Source organism: Brassica rapa, unplaced genomic scaffold (assembly GCF_000309985.2).
Source record: "Brassica rapa cultivar Chiifu-401-42 unplaced genomic scaffold, CAAS_Brap_v3.01 Scaffold0780, whole genome shotgun sequence".
Classification (NCBI taxonomy): Eukaryota; Viridiplantae; Streptophyta; class Magnoliopsida; order Brassicales; family Brassicaceae; genus Brassica; species Brassica rapa.
In genome coordinates, this window is record NW_022610720.1 from 11420 (window position 1) to 35516 (window position 24097).

Here is a 24097-nt window from a genome sequence, read left to right on the forward strand (position 1 = left end):
TAATTTATATATATAATGTTTATCCCGTGCAAGGCGCATGTCTTAACCTAGTATAGAAGTATTACAGGAGAAACAATTTTTAAAAGCTGTCGAGAAGTACAAGCGCAAACACATGCGCTAAGCCGCTAAGATGCTGAAATGCACGCGTACTAAAACACACGTATTGTCTTTACTAAAATGCAAACTCATGCATCTATATATATATTAGCTGGGATTCAAACTAAAATTTGTCATCCAACTGGTAGACCAGATATAGCATTCAAATGATTTTCTTAACGTAGGTCAATTTGGATGAAGTTCAAAAGGAGTTGGATGAATAAATCATTGTATGGAATTAATATTTTAAAATTTAACTCCTCATCAAGAGATCAAAAAACATGTCAATATTTGTCATCAATGGAAAGAGTATCAAATCCAAAGAAGACTAATACCCTCAGGTTCCGCAAACCGCATGATGAACACCAGAACAAACTCAGAGGATAACCCGCAAAGCAAAACAAAAACATCGTGTTAATTATATTCTTTTTAGAAGCCTAACAAGACCAATGATTTGCAACAGACAAGGAAAGTAAACTCTATAATTAACTCCAGTTGGCCTTCTACACTATTTCCGAGGAGAATTTCTGATCCTCCCTCACAGTCCTCCGAGCTAAAAAAACCCTAGAGAAACCCTAAGAAATGTCTACAGGAGGTGGAGGTGAAAAAAGTACGGTTCAGATTTTCAAAAAAATGTCACAATTTGCTTACGCAATTGATGAAGCATGAGGATGGATGGGTGTTCAATGTCCCAGTTGATGCTAAAGGGTTTGGTTTGCATGATTACCACACCATTGTTAAGGAGCCTATGGATTTGGGTACAGTGAAGGCTAAGCTAGGGGAAGGTTTGTATGAGTCGCCGTTGGATTTTGCTGAAGATGTTAGACTTAATTTACTTTTAACAATGCGATTTTTTGGAATCCTGTTGGGCATGAGGTGCATAGTATGGCTAAGTTTCTGTTGAGCATGTTTGAGGAGAAATGGGTTCCTATCGAACTGCAGTATCATAATCTTCACCGGGAGATCAAACCGGCTAGTGTTGTAGAGCCTTTACCAGCTCCTACACCTTCCTCCGTCTCTTCGGCCTGTGGTGCTTGAGGATAGGACTTTGTAGATTTCTGAATCTATGACAACACCGTTGGAACCTGAAATCGTCACTGCTGCCCTCGAGAAGCCTGAAGGAGATGAGGAGGCGCCTGTTGATGTTAGGGACCTGAAGATGGATGAGAAACGGAGACTCAGTGAAGAGCTTCAGGACTTGCCTTATGATAAACTAGAGACAGTTGTTCAGATTGTGAAGAAGAGTAATCCGGAGCTCTCTCAACAGGATGATGAGATTGAGCTGGATATTGACAGTCTTGACATCCAAACGCTTTGGGAGCTTTATAGTTTTGTGACTGGGTATAAGGAGAACTTGAGCAATAAAAAGGAGGAGGATCAGGGTTTTGGTTCAGAAAGAGATGCTGAATCTGCTCACAACATTATCCAAGAACCGGTAAAGATTTCTTTCCATAGCCAAATGTTATTTATTTCAGGTCTTTATTGATTTTGGCTCATTATCATTGTTTCAGGCAACTGGCACCGAAAGATCGAGAGTTACTGAATCAGGTAAGGTTTTAGGTCACTAGCTCATACCAAATTCGGATGTTATTAATTAGTATTTATTTACACACAACAAAGGAATAACAAATGATTATTTCTAACCAGGGAAAGCTATTCGCATGTCTTCTTCTCCTGTTCGGCAAGAAAACAAGGCAGGTGGATCAAGTAGTTCTAACAGTTCCAGCAGTGACTCGGGATCTAGCTCTAGTGGTAAATGTTGAAACTCTGTGTCAGCTCTTTTTATCACACCTTTATCAGCATCACTACTCACATCAATCTTCTTTTTTGTTCTGCAGATTCTGACAGTGACAGCTCCTCTGGACGTGGATCAGATACTGGTAATTAGAGCTGACAAGTCAAGATAGTGTTTAGCTTTAGAATCAGAGCCGTCATGTTATTTTCTAAGTCGATGACTTTGCCCCAATTGGATTGTTTTCTGTATTAGGATGTTTTACTGTACAGAAGAATGAACTGTAGATGTCTTCCTCTAATCAACATGCTTGTTCCCTGCGTCTTAAGTGGAACAAATCAATTGTTTAGAGCAGTAAAGGAAACTAGAAGGGGCATTAAGAAGAATTTAATGTTTTTCATATTAGAAGAAACAGATTGGTTCTTGGTATCATATTGTTCAAACTTTAAAGCATCACATGACAGTCAAGCCTGCATAGAAGGTGTCTCAATCGTCTGATGCAAATGGCAGGTTTGACCCTGAGTTTTTAGGGTCCGGAGATGTTGTCGCATGTTTCTTACTGTTCGTCACATCAACACCCATGTCTGCATCTCCAAACCATATTGCAAGCTGCTCATATTCCTTCTATCTTATGCTTTACGAAGTTAAAGCATCCATTATCTTTTGTCTGATGATTATGGTAAACAAGAAACATAAGAGAGTAAGAGAGAGAGAGAGAGAGAGAGAGAGAGAGAGAGAGAGAGAGAGAGAGAGAGAGAGAGAGAGAGAGAGAGAGAGAGAGAGAGAGAGAGAGAGAGAGAGAGAGAGAGAGAGAGAGAGAGAGAGAGGACCTTGAATGATCTGAGCTGCCTAATCCTATCACGAGCTGCATAAAGCAAATTGTCGTCAAAATCTGAGGGGTCTTCACGAAATGTCATGTCGTACAAATGGAGCAGCATCAAAGTCTTCGATGAAGAACTCATTTGAAACGTAACACCAAATCCCAAATAAATACCTTTCTGAACCAAAACCATCACAACAACACAGGAACCAATAATGAAATAATAGTACAAGTACTTTTCTCTTTAATTAAAAATAAAATATCCATCTTTTTATTGAGACACAACAAAATATACATCTATTGGATTAACTTAAACATGATTTGAATTTCTTATGATATAAATCTAACTGATAATGAAATAACATAAGTAAACAATATGTTTAAAAACTTAAATAAGTTTTTTTTTATTATTATTAATAAATTAAAAAGAAACACAAGACCATAATAATCAAAACAACAGAAAAAACAACAACAATAATGATAAAAAGTTCAACATCACTCAAAAGAACCATGACAGAGACCCAAACTACATAAGCAAACCCTTTTACCTCTAAAAATCATGTTTCGATCCTCATCAACCTCTCCAGTATCATAAGACATTCCATTACGTCGGCCTCGCCCTCTTTTGATGGGACCTATGCTGGGATCGACATCAACAGTGTTGGATTCATCAGATGGTGAAAAAAAACTAAGTGGTGTGGCTATTAATATAGGTGAGAGCAGGGGCGGATGGAAGTACGGCCGTACGGGGTCACGTACCCCCTACTGATTTTTATTATTTTCTTTGATAGTTTAATTTAATTTATTAAATATCATTAGTTTAGTGAAGAAAAATGTAAAAGTGCCCCCATCAAAAATATTTTTTGGTGTTTATAATTTGGTGCCCCAATTAAAAACTTTTCTAGATTCGCCCCTGGGTGAGAGGGTGTTGGTGTGTTGTAGTTTTCGTCATTAGCAGGTTGAAGCGGTGAGGCTTGAGAAATGGGAGGTGTTGTTGTGTAAGGGATCTCATACAACGGTTTGGACTTTGGAGTGGTGTACCACTTGAGAAGTTGGTGATGAGATGTTCTCCATCTGATGGTTATCATCGTCAGCAAAGCTCGGGATTAGATAGCTGAATGGTGTAGCTTCGATTGGAGTAGACCCATCAACTGCAAAAGTAAATACTGCATTAAGAAAAAAATAATGATCAAAAGTTCATAATCATTAAACAATCACATAACTATGACTATTAATGTTCTGAAGTCAATCGTAATCATATCTAAGACTAAAACAACCACTAAATCTCATTTTTATTCTAATCTCAGTGCTAAATGCTTAGAAAAAATATTATCAAAACAAATAACACTACATATATAAAATCATAACACAAACATCAAATTTAATTTTTGAGAAAATTACAATTTCAATAAACTTCTCTTATATATAAAAAAATTCCCACAAAAAATCTTATTCTTTTCTTATTTTGTCTTTTTATCAAGTCTACTTTTTCTATACAAATTTTTTTTTCTCATTTTGTCTATTTATTATCAAGTCCTATTTTCCTTTTCAATCTCAAAACTTGAAAAATAAAAAACTAGAAATGACTTATATTAATTGGCTTAACTTAAACATGATTTAGATTTTTTATGATAGAAATCTAACTGATAATGAAATAACATAAGTAAAAAATATGATAAAATATTTAAATACGTTTTTTATTCTTAATGATTAAAAGGAAACACACGACCATAATAATCAAAACCACAACAAAAAAAAAATACGACAACAATAATAATAAGAAATTCAACCTCACTCAAAAGAACCATGACATTTTTCCAAACCACGTAAGCAAACCCTTTTACTAAGCAAACCCTTTTACCTCTAAAAGCCCTGCTTCCATCTTCATCAACCTCTCCAGTATCATAAGACATTCCATAATCATACCTCAACTCTGTCAACAGAGGTATATGCCTCTTTGCAAAAAACGCAATACGAACCGAAGGTAGGCCATCCTTTTCAAACTCAACAGGCTGCCACATAGCGTTAGCCGAGCAGCTATGGTTCATGAACCGTCTAACGTTACCAATTGATCTCGCACTGACAAGATTTCCGACCTAAGTTTATAAACTTCAGAGACTTCGTCCCAACAGTCTTCACCCACAACTTCCGGTTCATAGTTCCTCCTAAAGTTTTTGTAAACACGAGAAGTACATGACATAGCGAGTTTTTTTTAGTTGTTAGCTTGAGAAAAACACAAGACTATCCTATAAAAAATCAACTAATTAACCTTGCATATAACTATAACCATTAATGTTCTAAAGTCAATCGTGAATCATATCTAAGACTAAAACAACCACTAAATCTCCCTTTTATTCTAATCTCAGCGATAAATGCTTAGAGAAATATTATCAAAACAAATAGCACTACATAAAATTATAACACAAACATCAAATTTACGTTTTTAGAAAATTACAATTTCAATAATCTTCTTTTATATTAAAAATATTTTTCTAAAAACAAATCTTATCTTTTCTTCTTATTTTGTCTTTTTCATCAAGTCTATTTTTCTATAAAAAATATTATTTTCTTCTTATATTATCTATTTTATCAGGTCCTATTTTTCTTTTCAATCTAAGAACCCGAAGAATAAAAGACTAGAAATGACTTATATTAATTGGCTTAACTTAAACATGATTTGGATTTCTTATGGTACAAATCTAACTGATAATGAAATAACATAAGTAAACAATATGATTAAATACTTAAATAAGTTTTTTATTCTTAATGATAAAAAGGAAACAAAAGACCATAATCATCAAAACAACAACAAAAAAGCAAAAGACAACAACAATAATAATAAGAAATTCAACCTCACTCAAAAGAACCATGACAGTTTACCGAACCACATAAGCAAACCCTTTATACCTCTAACAACCATTCTTCCATCTTCATCAACCTCTCAAGTATCATAAGACATTCCATAATCATACCTCAACTCTGTCAACAGAAGCATATGTCTCTTTCCAAAAAATGCCATACAAACTGAAGGTTGACCATCCTTTTCAAACTCAACAGTCTGCCACATAACGTTAGCCGAGCAGCTATGGTTCATGAACCGACTAATGTTACCAATCAATCTCGCACCGACCAAGATTTCCGACCGAAGTGTATAAACTTCAGAGACTTCGTCCCACAGTCTTCACCCACAAGTTCCGGTTCATAGTTACACCTAAAGTTTTTGTAAACTCGAGAAGTACATGACATAACAAGTTTTTTTGAATTGTTAGCTTGAGAAAAACACAAGACTATCATATAAAAAAAATCACTAATTAACCTTGCATATAACTATAACTATTAATCAAGGTTTTGAAAACTGGACCGGCCGGTCGAACCGGTCTGACTGTGACTCGTTAAAGAAGCCGAGTTCGGTTTGTTTAAACCCCGGATTTGAGAAAAACCCGGGAAACCGGCTAAAACCCGGTAAATTCGGTGATCATATTCAACTTCAAAACACGGTTCTACATAAATCAACATATAATTAATGTATTTTCAATTTTTATTAAAATTTAATATTTCATAATTAATGTTTAATTTTTACTATTTAATTGGCTTTCGCTTGATTCTATTTTAAGTTTAAAAAATCTATTTTTGACTCTCATATTTTATTCTCATTTTGCTATATTCATATAATTTAAGAGATTTAGTTGTAAAAATAAATAAATATGTAATTTAAACAGTCACTCATTTGTTTTTTTGTTATCAATTTTAGTTGATATAGTATTCACTTGTATATATAAATATAAATATACTTATGGTTATTGTTTATTATCTAATTAATAAAAGAGAACATAGAACATATTATATGTAGAACTACATTTTATAAATATATGATTATTTAGATTTACTTATTTTTAAATAGAAAACCCGGTTCGACCGGTTACACGGGTCCAACCACTTAACCAGTAGCTTTACCGAGTCGGTATCCGGTATGGTTTTAAAAATATTGCTATTAATGTTCTGAAGTGACTCGTGAATCATATCTAAGACTTAAATAACCACCAAATCTCCTTTGATTCTAATCTCAATGATAAATGCTTAATGAAATATTATAAAAACAAATAGCACTACATATATAAAATTATAAACCAAACATCAAATTTACTTTTTTAGAATATTACAATTTCAATAATCTTCTTTTTTTTATTATAAAAAAATATTTTTCTAAAAAAATCTTATTTTGTTCTTTGTTATTTCGTCTTTTTATTAAGTCAATTTTTCTATAAAAAATCTTATTTTTTTTTATTTTGTCTTTTTTTTATCAAGTCCTATTTTTCTTTTCAATCTCAAAGCTCGAAGAATAAAAGACTAGAAATGACTTATATTAATTGGCTTAACTTAAAAATGATTTGGATTTCTTATGATACAAATCTAACTGTTAATGAAATAACGTAAGTAAACAATATGATTAAATACTTAAATAAATTTTTTATTCTTAATGATTAAGAGGAAACACAAGACCATAATAATCAAAACAACAACAAAAAAGAAAAGACAACAACAATAATAATAAGAAATCCAACCTCACTCAAAAGAACCACGATAGTTTTCCGAACCACATAAGCAAACCCTCTTACCTCTAAAACCCATGCTTCCATCTTCATCAACATCTCCATTATCATAAGACATTCCATAATCATACCTCAACTCTGCCAAGGGAGGTATATGCCACTTTGCAAAAACACAATACGAACCAAAGGTTGGCCATCCTTTTCAAACTCAACAGGCTGCCACATAACGTTAGCCGAGCAGCTATGGTTCATAACCGACTAATATTAGCAATCACTCTCGCACTGACTAAGATTTCCGACCGAAGTTTATAAACTTAAGAGGCTTCGTCCCAACAGTCTTCAACCACAAGTTCGGGTTCATAGTTCCACCTAAATTTTTTGTAAACTCGAGAAGTTCAAGACATGACGAGTTTAATTGTTAGCTTGAGAAAAACACAAGACTATAATATAAAAAATCAACTAATTAACCTTCCATATACTATAACTATTAATGTTCTGAAGTCAATCGTGAATCATATCTAAAACTAAAACAACCACTAAATCTCTTTTTTATTCTAATCTCAGTGATAAATGCTTAGACAAAATATTATCAAAACAAATAGCACTACATATATAAAATCATAACACAAACATCAAATTTACTTTTTTTTGAGAAAATTACAATTTCAATAAACTTCTTTTTTGCGAAATAATATTTTTCTGAAAAAATTTTGTTTCTTCTTATTTTGTCTTTTCTATCGTCTATTTTTCTTAAAAGATCTTTTTTTTTCTTATTTTATCTTTTTATCAAGTCTTATTTTTTTTTCAATCTCAAAACTTGAAGGATAAAAGACTAGAAATGACTTAAATTAATTGGTTTAACTTAAACATGATTTGGATTTCTTATGATACAAATCTAACAGATAATGAAATAACATACACTATGATTAAAAACTTAAGTAAGTTTTTTATTCTTAGGATTAAAAGGAAACACAAGACCACAATAATCAAAACAACAGATAAAAAGACAACAACAATAATAATAAAAATGTTCAACCTCACTCAAAAGAACCACGACAATTTTCCGAACCACACAAGCAAGCCCTTTTACCTGTAAAAACCCTGCTTCCACCTTCATCAACCTCTCCAGTATCATAAGACATTCCATAATCGTATCTCAACTCTGTCAACGGAGGTATATGTCTCTTTGCAAAAAAGGCAATACGAACCAAAGGTTGGCCATCCTTTTCAAACTCAACAGGCTGCCACATAACGTTAGCCAAGCAGCTATGGTTCATGAACCGACTAACGTTACCAAAAGCTCTGGCACTGACCAATATTTCCGACCGAAGTTTATAAACTTCAGAGACTTCGTCCCAACAGTCTTCACCCACAAGTTCCGGTTCGTAGTTCCACCTAAACCTTTTGTAAACTCGAGAGGTGTCGAAGACGTACTCGTCGTCTTCTTCAATCTCATCTCTTCTCTTAGCTGTGCCAACCAACTCGCAGATAAAAGTCCCGGCTCGTATGGGCTCCCACGAACGTAACCCCCAACCGCAGCTCTCCGTCTTGAACACTTCCAACCGGAGTTTCAAACCGCTTTGAGATAGCCTGTTCTTGCAGTCCGCGGGGCAAGAACAGGATTCGCCACATTCGTAAATCATCGGTTTACGATATAGTAAAATGCGGTTATCATACGGTAACTCGCCGCCATTTCTTTGAATACAAAGACACGTCGGATCTCCACATGACTGACCACCTTGACAAGTGTTGTTGCATCCAGTAGATTGATGGTTCAGAACGATCATCATACTCAAACTTTCTGGAGAGGCTCTGTAGTCGAAGTCTAGAGGCCACTCCTTGTCGTTCTCATCGATCTCGTTCACGATCGGAACTGGCAACGCCTCCAATCCAAGAGAAATATCTTCAAACACAAAACCCTTCCTCGACCGATTACTCGAACCACACTTCATCAATTCTTCAGCTAACTTCCACGTGGCGAAACCAGAAGGCTGGTCTTGTTTTCTCACGAGATTAAACTTGAATTCATCAAAGCCGGTGGTCCCTTTCTCTATCCAATAATGGGTTACCACATAGAGACCATCGTAGATATATACTTTCCCTTTTTTATCGCCCGGATCCTCTACACCTCTAATCACTCTAACTTCATTTCCTCTTTTCTGACTTGTGACCAACGCTAGGTTTCCTCTTGCAAGGTCTTGATTTCTAGGTTTACCATCCTTACACGTTCCTCCTTGCCCGGTGTATACCAAAGTATGAAGCTCGTCCGTTTTGTCGTTGTAGTGTCCTACTGATGTAACGACACTTGTTGTTAAGCCTTCTGCTTCACCATCTTTCGCTAGTAGATAGTCGATACCAGCAGGCATCTGAGTGTGAAGTCCAACCAAACACATCTCTCCCCAGAAGTAGAATATATCTCCTGGTTGTACCCCTGGAACCGGACCGATTCTCTTCTTCTTGTTAGTTCTGACACCCAGATTGGTAAACCTACTGAAGGCAGTTGTGACCACAGCTTTCTCGCAGCTTATGTGGCCTAAGCGACGACAAACGGCGTTGAAACGCATCCGAACGGAGTCCACCAGATCTTCATTCCCATTTTCTTTCTCCTCTTCGGTTATCATCGAGTCAAAACTGGGACAAAATATTTTGTCGTCGGGATTATGGGGTTTCAGCTTCTTCACAGGCGTCTTGGCGCTCTTCGAACCCTTTGGTCGGCCCCGTCCTCTTTTAAGAGGATCACTACTCGGAGCAGCATCATCATCAGCCAAAGAGTCGTGGTTGGAGTCATCGTATGGTACAATAGCTTGAAGATCTGTGGCCATTAGAGGAGGATGAGGGGAGAATGATGTGTTGTGAGTTTCATCATTGTGACCAGATACAACCACTTCATTGTTGGGATGAGAGGTTTCCATCTTCTTCTTGGACGGCTTTGAATTCTTTGAACCTTTTGGTCGGCCTCGTCCTCTTTTGATAGGACCCATGTTGGGATCGACAGCAGCAGTGTTGGATTCATCAGATGGTGAAATGAAGCTGAGTGGTGTGGCCAGTAATAGAGGTTGATAGGGTGTTGGTGTGTTGTAGTTTTCCTCATTAGCAGGCTGAAGCGGTGAGGCTTGAAGAATGGGAGGTGGTGTTGTGTAAGAGGTCTCGTCATCAACAGTTTGAAGTGGTGTAACCACTTGAGAAGTTGGTGATGGGATGTTCTCCATGTGATGGTTATCATCGTCAGCAAAGCTCGGAATTAGATAGCTGAATGGTGTAGCTTCGATTGGAGTAGACTCATCCATTGTAAAAATATGTCCTGCATTAAGAAAAAAAATGATCAAAAGTACATAATCATTAAACAACCGCATAACTATAACTATTAATATTTTGAAGTCAATCGTGAATCATATCTAAGACTAAAACAACCACTAAATCTCATTTTTGTTCTAATCTAAGTGATAAATGCTTAGAGAAAATATTATCAAAACAAATAGCAGTACATATATAAAATCATAACACAAACGTCAAATTTACTTATTGAGAAAAATACAATTTCAATAAACTTATTTTTTCTTATAAAAAAGTAATATTTTTCAAAAAAAAATCTTATTTTTTTCTTATTTTTTTTAATCAAATCTTATTATTCTTTACAATCTCAAAACTTCAAGAATAAAAGACTAGAAAATGATCGTTAGGGTCTACCTGAAAAAACAGAACAAGTTCAATGTTCGGTCTTATCTTCACAATATTTGAACCGCATAATAACTAAACTACATACCAACATATTCAGATCTGAGTTATAGTGAACACCAATGTATTAACGATAGTCCTTTCATTTTGCTTTTTATTTTCTTAAAAAATAAAGGATATATAGTCAATGGTAGGATGATTATTAAAACTAAAATATAGTGATAAGAAAAAATTAATCTGAAAATTGAATTTAATCGTATCTTACAAAATATAGTCTCAATGATAACATCACCAAAAATAAATACACATAAAATAAACAAAAGAGATATGTAAATTCTATAACAAGTTCAACATTGAACTATATATTAACACGTACCTTTGAAAGACAAGAAATAATGAGAAGTAGCCCAGCTTTCAAAAGAAAAGAAGAAACAAGAGAGATCGGTGAATGGAGAAACAGGAAAAACTATACTGATAGAATATGTTGAAGTAACAAATAGTATACTGATTATTGATAGTTGGTAGTGAAGAACAGCACAAGAGAGAGCCTCTATTTAAAAGGATTTCAACATGATAGGGTGTTGTCTACAAGAAGAATAAGAGCCTTTAGATCTAGCTTAATTCATCTTAACCGTCTAAGATTTTGACTCATAAACAACCTTAGATTTTTTTTGTATTATTCATTGAATCTAATAATAGCCATTAATGGTATTACCAGTTTTGCCTTAAAACTTTTTGACTTGAACATAAAAAATCTTTTTCTTCCATTTTAAATAAGAATAATATAACATATATCTATATATAACTTTCAAAATCTGAATGGTTTTGAGATAAACTTTCAAAAAATTACCAAACTTCTGACTGTTCTTTTGTTTTGAGTCATTGAATTAAAAAAAAATCTGTTTCACATACATGTTTGAGAAATTTGTTGTTATTACTAATATAGTATCATATCTAGCAAATTCATTATACGCAATAACGTTTAGATAGAAACGTAGAACATGAATAATGGAAAAAGTCAATATCCCAAGCAGTAGTTTGTGGCACAGTACTATAATCTGAAGCACCTATTTACAATTCTTTTTTCTTCATAGTCATGAGTTTGTACACATACAATTACGGTATTGTTTTTAACGTTACACATACACTCAAACCTAATAATATTTTTTTGATCTCGAAGGATCTCTCATATTCTTAGTTAATTATTTAAGAAAGCCATTACACGAACCATACACATTTTTACGCACAAGTTGTATACTAGAGATATATATATTCTGAAATCTGATTTGTATATACAACAAATTTTAGAATAAAATTTCCAACAGCTTCAAATGTAAAACTGATACTCGCATATTGCTGGAGAGATAGATAATGGATAATAATTTGCCAAGAACACAACAAGAATTTGTTTTTTCTTTCTTCGTTGATAAAGAGAAACAAAGCATGTCGAAAAACAAAATTAACATAACAATAATCAATTAGATTAATCATTCTAGAAAAATACAACCAGTACATGATATCCCCTTATATTATTTGAGAAGCATTGCAACATTTTTTGTAACCACGTGTCATCATTAGAATGATTTTTAGAATCCTTAGACAAATATGTTGGTCCATCTAAATATATAATAAGCTTTTTATCAAATCACAATAAATACATTATTAATGTGCTTCATTATTTCCTTAAATAAGATTACAGAATTACCTAATGTGGCTAACGTATATATGACAATTAATAATTTTGAATAATAAAGATTTGATAAAAATAAGTGTGTATTATAATTATATTTGTTTAATTTTAAGCTATTAAAATAAAATAAACAATCATACTAACCATATAATAAAATTTTAAAAAAATATTTATATATTATATTTTGAATTTTTAAAAATGAGTATAAATTACTAAAACTGTTAAAAGTTTCACATTCAAATTTTGTGATCTATGATTTAAAACTTTTGTTATGACATGATACAAATAATTTAAAAATAATATAAGTTGAAAGTCTCATTTAATAAGTATCAAAAATAAAAGATATATAAATATATGTATAATTTTAAATTAAACTATATGTCATATAAAAATACATAAATATCTTAATTTTGAAATTTACTTTGAACATTTTTTTGATAAAAAATTTGAAAAAATATTGACAACTTAATTTCTTAAAATATTATAAATTACTTAAACCATTAATCTCACAGTGAAAATTTTGTTATCACTAATTTAGACTTTTTGCTATAGCAGATACAAATGATAAAAAATAAATATGAGCAAAAAGCATCATCTAATAAATATTAATATTAAAATATACCATATATATGTTAATATCATTTAAATTTAATTATATATCATATCAAATAGAAAAAATATTTTTTCGATTTATAAAATTTATTTATATGTTCGCACCAATTTAATTATATTAGTAGTAGATAATGAATTTTTAATTATTCAATATATATTTATTATTTCATAATATTTTATAAACATATAATATATAAAATAATTTATATATATAATGTTCATCCCGTGCAAGGCGCGGGTCTTAACCTAGTATAGAAGTATTACAGGAGAAACAATTTTTAAAAGCTGTCGAGAAGTACAAGCGCAAACACATGCGCTAAGCCGCTAAGATGCTGAAATGCACGCGTACTAAAACACACGTATTGTCTTTACTAAAATGCAAACTCATGCATCTATATATATATTAGCTGGGATTCAAACTAAAATTTGTCATCCAACTGGTAGACCAGATATAGCATTCAAATGATTTTCTTAACGTAGGTCAATTTGGATGAAGTTCAAAAGGAGTTGGATGAATAAATCATTGTATGGAATTAATATTTTAAAATTTAACTCCTCATCAAGAGATCAAAAAACATGTCAATATTTGTCATCAATGGAAAGAGTATCAAATCCAAAGAAGACTAATACCCTCAGGTTCCGCAAACCGCATGATGAACACCAGAACAAACTCAGAGGATAACCCGCAAAGCAAAACAAAAACATCGTGTTAATTATATTCTTTTTAGAAGCCTAACAAGACCAATGATTTGCAACAGACAAGGAAAGTAAACTCTATAATTAACTCCAGTTGGCCTTCTACACTATTTCCGAGGAGAATTTCTGATCCTCCCTCACAGTCCTCCGAGCTAAAAAAACCCTAGAGAAACCCTAAGAAATGTCTACAGGAGGTGGAGGTGAAAAAAGTACGGTTCAGATTTTCAAAAAAATGTCACAATTTGCTTACGCAATTGATGAAGCATGAGGATGGATGGGTGTTCAATGTCCCAGTTGATGCTAAAGGGTTTGGTTTGCATGATTACCACACCATTGTTAAGGAGCCTATGGATTTGGGTACAGTGAAGGCTAAGCTAGGGGAAGGTTTGTATGAGTCGCCGTTGGATTTTGCTGAAGATGTTAGACTTAATTTACTTTTAACAATGCGATTTTTTGGAATCCTGTTGGGCATGAGGTGCATAGTATGGCTAAGTTTCTGTTGAGCATGTTTGAGGAGAAATGGGTTCCTATCGAACTGCAGTATCATAATCTTCACCGGGAGATCAAACCGGCTAGTGTTGTAGAGCCTTTACCAGCTCCTACACCTTCCTCCGTCTCTTCGGCCTGTGGTGCTTGAGGATAGGACTTTGTAGATTTCTGAATCTATGACAACACCGTTGGAACCTGAAATCGTCACTGCTGCCCTCGAGAAGCCTGAAGGAGATGAGGAGGCGCCTGTTGATGTTAGGGACCTGAAGATGGATGAGAAACGGAGACTCAGTGAAGAGCTTCAGGACTTGCCTTATGATAAACTAGAGACAGTTGTTCAGATTGTGAAGAAGAGTAATCCGGAGCTCTCTCAACAGGATGATGAGATTGAGCTGGATATTGACAGTCTTGACATCCAAACGCTTTGGGAGCTTTATAGTTTTGTGACTGGGTATAAGGAGAACTTGAGCAATAAAAAGGAGGAGGATCAGGGTTTTGGTTCAGAAAGAGATGCTGAATCTGCTCACAACATTATCCAAGAACCGGTAAAGATTTCTTTCCATAGCCAAATGTTATTTATTTCAGGTCTTTATTGATTTTGGCTCATTATCATTGTTTCAGGCAACTGGCACCGAAAGATCGAGAGTTACTGAATCAGGTAAGGTTTTAGGTCACTAGCTCATACCAAATTCGGATGTTATTAATTAGTATTTATTTACACACAACAAAGGAATAACAAATGATTATTTCTAACCAGGGAAAGCTATTCGCATGTCTTCTTCTCCTGTTCGGCAAGAAAACAAGGCAGGTGGATCAAGTAGTTCTAACAGTTCCAGCAGTGACTCGGGATCTAGCTCTAGTGGTAAATGTTGAAACTCTGTGTCAGCTCTTTTTATCACACCTTTATCAGCATCACTACTCACATCAATCTTCTTTTTTGTTCTGCAGATTCTGACAGTGACAGCTCCTCTGGACGTGGATCAGATACTGGTAATTAGAGCTGACAAGTCAAGATAGTGTTTAGCTTTAGAATCAGAGCCGTCATGTTATTTTCTAAGTCGATGACTTTGCCCCAATTGGATTGTTTTCTGTATTAGGATGTTTTACTGTACAGAAGAATGAACTGTAGATGTCTTCCTCTAATCAACATGCTTGTTCCCTGCGTCTTAAGTGGAACAAATCAATTGTTTAGAGCAGTAAAGGAAACTAGAAGGGGCATTAAGAAGAATTTAATGTTTTTCATATTAGAAGAAACAGATTGGTTCTTGGTATCATATTGTTCAAACTTTAAAGCATCACATGACAGTCAAGCCTGCATAGAAGGTGTCTCAATCGTCTGATGCAAATGGCAGGTTTGACCCTGAGTTTTTAGGGTCCGGAGATGTTGTCGCATGTTTCTTACTGTTCGTCACATCAACACCCATGTCTGCATCTCCAAACCATATTGCAAGCTGCTCATATTCCTTCTATCTTATGCTTTACGAAGTTAAAGCATCCATTATCTTTTGTCTGATGATTATGGTAAACAAGAAACATAAGAGAGTAAGAGAGAGAGAGAGAGAGAGAGAGAGAGAGAGAGAGAGAGAGAGAGAGAGAGAGAGAGAGAGGACCTTGAATGATCTGAGCTGCCTAATCCTATCACGAGCTGCATAAAGCAAATTGTCGTCAAAATCTGAGGGGTCTTCACGAAATGTCATGTCGTACAAATGGAGCAGCATCAAAGTCTTCGATGAAGAACTCATCTTGAAACGTAACACCAAATCCCAAATAAATACCTTTCTGAACCAAAACCATCACAACAACACAAGAACCAATAATGAAATAATAGTACAAGTACTTTTCTCTTTAATTAAAAATAAAATATCCATCTTTTTATTGAGACACAACAAAATATACATCTATTGGATTAACTTAAACATGATTTGAATTTCTTATGATATAAATCTAACTGATAATGAAATAACATAAGTAAACAATATGTTTAAAAACTTAAATAAGTTTTTTTTTATTATTATTAATAAATTAAAAAGAAACACAAGACCATAATAATCAAAACAACAGAAAAAACAACAACAATAATGATAAAAAGTTCAACATCACTCAAAAGAACCATGACAGAGACCCAAACTACATAAGCAAACCCTTTTACCTCTAAAAATCATGTTTTGATCCTCATCAACCTCTCCAGTATCATAAGACATTCCATTACGTCGGCCTCGCCCTCTTTTGATGGGACCTATGCTGGGATCGACATCAACAGTGTTGGATTCATCAGATGGTGAAAAAAAACTAAGTGGTGTGGCTATTAATATAGGTGAGAGCAGGGGCGGATGGAAGTACGGCCGTACGGGGTCACGTACGCCCTACTGATTTTTATTATTTTCTTTGATAGTTTAATTTAATTTATTAAATATCATTAGTTTAGTGAAGAAAAATGTAAAAGTGCCCCCATCAAATATTTTTTGGTGTTTATAATTTGGTGCCCCAATTAAAAACTTTTCTAGATTCGCCCCTGGGTGAGAGGGTGTTGGTGTGTTGTAGTTTTCGTCATTAGCAGGTTGAAGCGGTGAGGCTTGAGAAATGGGAGGTGTTGTTGTGTAAGGGATCTCATACAACGGTTTGGACTTTGGAGTGGTGTACCACTTGGTGATGAGATGTTCTCCATCTGATGGTTATCATCGTCAGCAAAGCTCGGGATTAGATAGCTGAATGGTGTAGTTTCGATTGGAGTAGACCCATCAACTGCAAAAGTAAATACTGCATTAAGAAAAAAATAATGATCAAAAGTTCATAATCATTAAACAATCACATAACTATGACTATTAATGTTCTGAAGTCAATCGTAATCATATCTAAGACTAAAACAACCACTAAATCTCATTTTTATTCTAATCTCAGTGCTAAATGCTTAGAAAAAATATTATCAAAACAAATAACACTACATATATAAAATCATAACACAAACATCAAATTTAATTTTTGAGAAAATTACAATTTCAATAAACTTCTCTTTATATAAAAAAAATTCCCACAAAAAATCTTATTCTTTTCTTATTTTGTCTTTTATCAAGTCTACTTTTTCTATACAAAATTTTTTTCTCATTTTGTCTATTTATTATCAAGTCCTATTTTCCTTTTCAATCTCAAAACTTGAAAAATAAAAAACTAGAAATGACTTATATTAATTGGCTTAACTTAAACATGATTTAGATTTTTATGATAGAAATCTAACTGATAATGAAATAACATAAGTAAAAAATATGATAAAATATTTAAATACTTTTTTATTCTTAATGATTAAAAGGAAACACACGACCATAATAATCAAAACCACAACAAAAAAAAAATACGACAACAATAATAATAAGAAATTCAACCTCACTCAAAAGAACCATGACATTTTTCCAAACCACATAAGCAAACCCTTTTACCTCTAAAAGCCCTGCTTCCATCTTCATCAACCTCTCCAGTATCATAAGACATTCCATAATCATACCTCAACTCTGTCAACAGAGGTATATGCCTCTTTGCAAAAAACGCAATACGAACCGAAGGTAGGCCATCTTTTCAAACTCAACAGGCTGCCACATAGCGTTAGCCGAGCAGCTATGGTTCATGAACCGTCTAACGTTACCAATTGATCTCGCACTGACAAAGATTTCCGACCTAAGTTTATAAACTTCAGAGACTTCGTCCCCAACAGTCTTCACCCACAACTTCCGGTTCATAGTTCCTCCTAAAGTTTTTGTAAACACGAGAAGTACATGACATAGCGAGTTTTTTTTAGTTGTTAGCTTGAGAAAACAACAAGACTATCCTATAAAAAATCAACTAATTAACCTTGCATATAACTATAACCATTAATGTTCTAAAGTCAATCGTGAATCATATCTAAGACTAAAACAACCCTAAATCTAGCACTACATTTATTCAAATTTACTTTTTAGAAAATTACAATTTCAATAATCTTCTTTTATATTAAAAATATTTTTCTAAAAACAAATCTTATCTTTTCTTCTTATTTTGTCTTTTTCATCAAGTCTATTTTTCTATAAAAAATATTATTTTCTTCTTATATTATCTATTTTATCAGGTCCTATTTTTCTTTTCAATCTAAGAACCCGAAGAATAAAAGACTAGAAATGACTTATATTAATTGGCTTAACTTAAACATGATTTGGATTTCTTATGGTACAAATCTAACTGATAATGAAATAACATAAGTAAACAATATGATTAAATACTTAAATAAGTTTTTTATTCTTAATGATAAAAAGGAAACAAAAGACCATAATCATCAAAACAACAACAAAAAAGCAAAAGACAACAACAATAATAATAAGAAATTCAACCTCACTCAAAAGAACCATGACAGTTTACCGAACCACATAAGCAAACCCTTTATACCTCTAACAACCATTCTTCCATCTTCATCAACCTCTCAAGTATCATAAGACATTCCATAATCATACCTCAACTCTGTCAACAGAAGCATATGTCTCTTTCCAAAAAATGCCATACAAACTGAAGGTTGACCATCCTTTTCAAACTCAACAGTCTGCCACATAACGTTAGCCGAGCAGCTATGGTTCATGAACCGACTAATGTTACCAATCAATCTCGCACCGACCAAGATTTCCGACCGAAGTGTATAAACTTCAGAGACTTCATCCCACAGTCTTCACCCACAAGTTCCGGTTCATAGTTACACCTAAAGTTTTTGTAAACTCGAGAAGTACATGACATAACAAGTTTTTTTGAATTGTTAGCTTGAGAAAAATACAAGACTATCATATAAAAAAAATCACTAATTAACCTTGCATATAACTATAACTATTAACCAAGGTTTTGAAAACTGGACCGGCCGGTCGAACCGGTCTGACTGTGACTCGTTAAAGAAGCCGAGTTCGGTTCGTTTAAACCCCGGATTTGAGAAAACCCGTGAAACCGGCTAAAATTCGGTGATCATATTCAACTTCAAAACACGGTTCTACATAAATCAACATATAATTAATGTATTTTCAATTTTTATTAAAATTTAATATTTCATAATTAATGTTTAATTTTTACTATTTAATTGGCTTTCGCTTGATTCTATTTTAAGTTTAAAAAATCTATTTTTGACTCTCATATTTTATTCTCATTTTGCTATATTCATATAATTTAAGAGATTTAGTTGTAAAAATAAATAAATATGTAATTTAAACAGTCACTCATTTGTTTTTTTGTTATCAATTTTTGATATAGTATTCACTTGTATATATAAATATACTTATGGTTATTGTTTATTATCTAATTAATAAAAGAGAACATAGAACATATTATATGTAGAACTACATTTTATAAATATATGATTATTTAGATTTACTTATTTTTAAATAGAAAACCCGGTTCGACCGGTTACACGGGTCCAACCACTTAACCCGTAGCTTTACCGAGTCGGTATCCGGTATGGTTTTAAAAATATTGCTATTAATGTTCTGAAGTGAGTCGTGAATCATATCTAAGACTTAAATAACCACCAAATCTCCTTTGATTCTAATCTCAATGATAAATGCTTAATGAAATATTATAAAAACAATAGCACTACATATATAAAATTATAAACCAAACATCAAATTTACTTTTTTAGAATATTACAATTTCAATAATCTTCTTTTTTTTATTATAAAAAAATATTTTTCTAAAAAAATCTTATTTTGTTCTTTGTTATTTTGTCTTTTTATCAAGTCAATTTTTCTATAAAAAATCTTATTTTTTTTTTATTTTGTCTTTTTTTTATCAAGTCCTATTTTTCTTTTCAATCTCAAAGCTCGAAGAATAAAAGACTAGAAATGACTTATATTAATTGGCTTAACTTAAAAATGATTTGGATTTCTTATGATACAAATCTAACTGTTAATGAAATAACGTAAGTAAACAATATGATTAAATACTTAAATAAATTTTTTATTCTTAATGATTAAGAGGAAACACAAGACCATAATAATCAAAACAACAACAACAAAAAAGAAAAGACAACAACAATAATAATAAGAAATCCAACCTCACTCAAAAGAACCACGATAGTTTTCCGAACCACATAAGCAAACCCTCTTACCTCTAAAACCCATGCTTCCATCTTCATCAACATCTCCATTATCATAAGACATTCCATAATCATACCTCAACTCTGCCAAGGGAGGTATATGCCACTTTGCAAAAACACAATACGAACCAAAGGTTGGCCATCCTTTTCAAACTCAACAGGCTGCCACATAACGTTAGCCGAGCAGCTATGGTTCATAACCGACTAATATTAGCAATCACTCTCGCACTGACTAAGATTTCCGACCGAAGTTTATAAACTTAAGAGGCTTCGTCCCAACAGTCTTCAACCACAAGTTCGGGTTCATAGTTCCACCTAAATTTTTTGTAAACTCGAGAAGTTCAAGACATGACGAGTTTAATTGTTAGCTTGAGAAAAACACAAGACTATAATATAAAAAATCAACTAATTAACCTTCCATATACTATAACTATTAATGTTCTGAAGTCAATCGTGAATCATATCTAAAACTAAAACAACCACTAAATCTCTTTTTTATTCTAATCTCAGTGATAAATGCTTAGACAAAAATATTATCAAAACAAATAGCACTACATATATAAAATCATAACACAAACATCAAATTTACTTTTTTTTGAGAAAACAATTTCAATAAACTTCTTTTTTGCGAAATAATATTTTTCTGAAAAAAATTTTGTTTCTTCTTATTTTGTCTTTTCTATCGTCTATTTTTCTTAAAAGATCTTATTTTTTCTTATTTTATCTTTTTATCAAGTCTTATTTTTCTTTTCAATCTCAAAACTTGAAGGATAAAAGACTAGAAATGACTTAAATTAATTGGTTTAACTTAAACATGATTTGGATTTCTTATGATACAAATCTAACAGATAATGAAATAACATACACTATGATTAAAAACTTAAGTAAGTTTTTTATTCTTAGGGATTAAAAGGAAACACAAGACCACAATAATCAAAACAACAGATAAAAAGACAACAACAATAATAATAAAAATGTTCAACCTCACTCAAAAGAACCACGACAATTTTCCGAACCACACAAGCAAGCCCTTTTACCTGTAAAAACCCTGCTTCCACCTTCATCAACCTCTCCAGTATCATAAGACATTCCATAATCGTATCTCAACTCTGTCAACGGAGGTATATGTCTCTTTGCAAAAAAGGCAATACGAACCAAAGGTTGGCCATCCTTTTCAAACTCAACAGGCTGCCACATAACGTTAGCCAAGCAGCTATGGTTCATGAACCGACTAACGTTACCAAAAGCTCTGGCACTGACCAATATTTCCGACCGAAGTTTATAAACTTCAGAGACTTCGTCCCAACAGTCTTCACCCACAAGTTCCGGTTCGTAGTTCCACCTAAACCTTTTGTAAACTCGAGAGGTGTCGAAGACGTACTCGTCGTCTTCTTCAATCTCATCTCTTCTCTTAGCTGTGCCAACCAACTCGCAGATAAAAGTCCCGGCTCGTATGGGCTCCCACGAACGTAACCCCCAACCGCAGCTCTCCGTCTTGAACACTTCCAACCGGAGTTTCAAACCGCTTTGAGATAGCCTGTTCTTGCAGTCCGCGGGGCAAGAACAGGATTCGCCACATTCGTAAATCATCGGTTTACGATATAGTAAAATGCGGTTATCATACGGTAACTCGCCGCCATTTCTTTGAATACAAAGACACGTCGGATCTCCACATGACTGACCACCTTGACAAGTGTTGTTGCATCCAGTAGATTGATGGTTCGGAACGATCATCATACTCAAACTTTCCTTTCCGAAGAGGCTCTGTAGTCGAAGTCTAGAGGCCACTCCTTGTCGTTCTCATCGATCTCGTTCACGATCGGAACTGGCAACGCCTCCAATCCAAGAGCAATATCTTCAAACACAAAACCCTTCCTCGACCGATTACTCGAACCACACTTCATCAATTCTTCAGCTAACTTCCACGTGGCGAAACCAGAAGGCTGGTCTTGTTTTCTCACGAGATTAAACTTGAATTCATCAAAGCCGGTGGTCCCTTTCTCTATCCAATAATGGGTTACCACATAGAGACCATCGTAGATATATACTTTCCCTTTTTTATCGCCCGGATCCTCTACACCTCTAATCACTCTAACTTCATTTCCTCTTTTCTGACTTGTGACCAACGCTAGGTTTCCTCTTGTAAGGTCTTGATTTCTAGGTTTACCATCCTTACACGTTCCTCCTTGCCGGGTGTATACCAAAGTATGAAGCTCGTCCGTTTTGTCGTTGTAGTGTCCTACTGATGTAACGACACTTGTTGTTAATCCTTCTGCTTCACCATCTTTCGCTAGTAGATAGTCGATACCAGCAGGCATCTGAGTGTGAAGTCCAACCAAACACATCTCTCCCCAGAAGTAGAATATATCTCCTGGTTGTACCCCGGAACCGGACCGATTCTCTTCTTCTTGTTAGTTCTGACACCCAGATTGGTAAACCTACTGAAGGCAGTTGTGACCACAGCTTTCTCGCAGCTTATGTGGCCTAAGCGACGACAAACGGCGTTGAAACGCATCCGAACGGAGTCCACCAGATCTTCATTCCCATTTTCTTTCTCCTCTTCGGTTATCATCGAGTCAAAACTGGGACAAAATATTTTGTCGTCGGGATTATGGGGTTTCAGCTTCTTCACAGGCGTCTTGGCGCTCTTCGAACCCTTTGGTCGGCCCCGTCCTCTTTTAAGAGGATCGCTACTCGGAGCAGCATCATCATCAGCCAAAGAGTCGTGTTTGGAGTCATCGTATGGTACAATAGCTTGAAGATCTGTGGCCATTAGAGGAGGATGAGGGGAGAATGATGTGTTGTGAGTTTCATCATTGTGACCAGATACAACCACTTCATTGTTGGGATGAGAGGTTTCCATCTTCTTCTTGGACGGCTTTGAATTCTTTGAACCTTTTGGTCGGCCTCGTCCTCTTTTGATAGGACCCATGTTGGGATCGACAGCAGCAGTGTTGGATTCATCAGATGGTGAAATGAAGCTGAGTGGTGTGGCCAGTAATAGAGGTTGATAGGGTGTTGGTGTGTTGTAGTTTTCCTCATTAGCAGGCTGAAGCGGTGAGGCTTGAGAATGGGAGGTGGTGTTGTGTAAGAGGTCTCGTCATCAACAGTTTGAAGTGGTGTAACCACTTGAGAAGTTGGTGATGGGATGTTCTCCATGTGATGGTTATCATCGTCAGCAAAGCTCGGAATTAGATAGCTGAATGGTGTAGCTTCGATTGGAGTAGACTCATCCATTGTAAAAATATGTCCTGCATTAAGAAAAAAAATGATCAAAAGTACATAATCATTAAACAACCGCATAACTATAACTATTAATATTTTGAAGTCAATCGTGAATCATATCTAAGACTAAAACAACCACTAAATCTCATTTTTGTTCTAATCTAAGTGATAAATGCTTAGAGGAAATATTATCAAAACAAATAGCAGTACATATATAAAATCATAACACAAAATCAAATTTACTTTATTGAGAAAAATACAATTTCAATAAACTTATTTTTTTTTTATAAAAAGTAATATTTTTCAAAAAAAATTTATTTTTTTCTTATTTTTTAATCAAATCTTATTATTCTTTACAATCTCAAACTTCAAGAATAAAAGACTAGAAAATGATCGTTAGGGTCTACCTGAAAAAACAGAACAA

General features: G+C 34.0%; 3 protein-coding genes and 1 pseudogene across 3 annotated transcripts; 2 read left to right on the forward strand and 2 right to left on the reverse strand.

Moving 5' to 3' along the window:
* Positions 1-2257, forward strand: LOC117131008 (annotated as a pseudogene).
* A 5904-nt stretch (positions 2258-8161) lies between these two features.
* LOC117131007 (histone-lysine N-methyltransferase, H3 lysine-9 specific SUVH7-like) lies at positions 8162-12389 on the reverse strand. The gene is made up of 2 exons (XM_033283496.1): positions 11250-12389; positions 8162-10499 (listed from the first exon to the last, which is right to left on the reverse strand). The coding sequence occupies exon 2, from the start codon at positions 10483-10485 to the stop codon at positions 8236-8238; it is 2250 nt and encodes a 749-aa protein (XP_033139387.1). The 5' UTR covers positions 10486-10499; positions 11250-12389; the 3' UTR covers positions 8162-8235.
* Positions 12390-13269: 880 nt separating this feature from the next.
* LOC103872559 (transcription factor GTE5, chloroplastic) lies at positions 13270-15634 on the forward strand. Its single transcript, XM_009150985.3, is given in 7 exon segments — positions 13270-14097; positions 14099-14299; positions 14302-14477; positions 14479-14905; positions 14982-15018; positions 15118-15222; positions 15309-15634. Coding segments are annotated over 7 exon segments (1041 nt in total). The 5' UTR covers positions 13270-14052; the 3' UTR covers positions 15359-15634.
* A 6553-nt stretch (positions 15635-22187) lies between these two features.
* LOC103872646 (histone-lysine N-methyltransferase, H3 lysine-9 specific SUVH7-like) lies at positions 22188-23685 on the reverse strand. The gene is made up of 3 exons (XM_033283494.1): positions 23513-23685; positions 22838-23429; positions 22188-22766 (listed from the first exon to the last, which is right to left on the reverse strand). The coding sequence occupies exons 1-3, from the start codon at positions 23683-23685 to the stop codon at positions 22188-22190; spliced, it is 1344 nt and encodes a 447-aa protein (XP_033139385.1).
* Positions 23686-24097: the final 412 nt, after the last annotated feature.

What these genes read in the sequence shown, in the direction of transcription:
- LOC117131007 (XM_033283496.1), bottom strand. Translation starts at nt 10,485, where the DNA reads ATGGATGAGTCTACTCCAATCGAAGCTACACCATTCAGCTATCTAATT.
- LOC103872646 (XM_033283494.1), bottom strand. Translation starts at nt 23,685, where the DNA reads ATGGATGAGTCTACTCCAATCGAAGCTACACCATTCAGCTATCTAATT. An exon ending in ACACCACCTCCCATTCTCAA is followed by an intron (nt 23,430 to 23,512) that starts GCCTCACCGCTT and finishes CACACCACTCAG; the next exon opens with CTTCATTTCACCATCTGATG. An exon ending in AGAAGAAGAGAATCGGTCCG is followed by an intron (nt 22,767 to 22,837) that starts GTTCCGGGGTAC and finishes CTTCACACTCAG; the next exon opens with ATGCCTGCTGGTATCGACTA.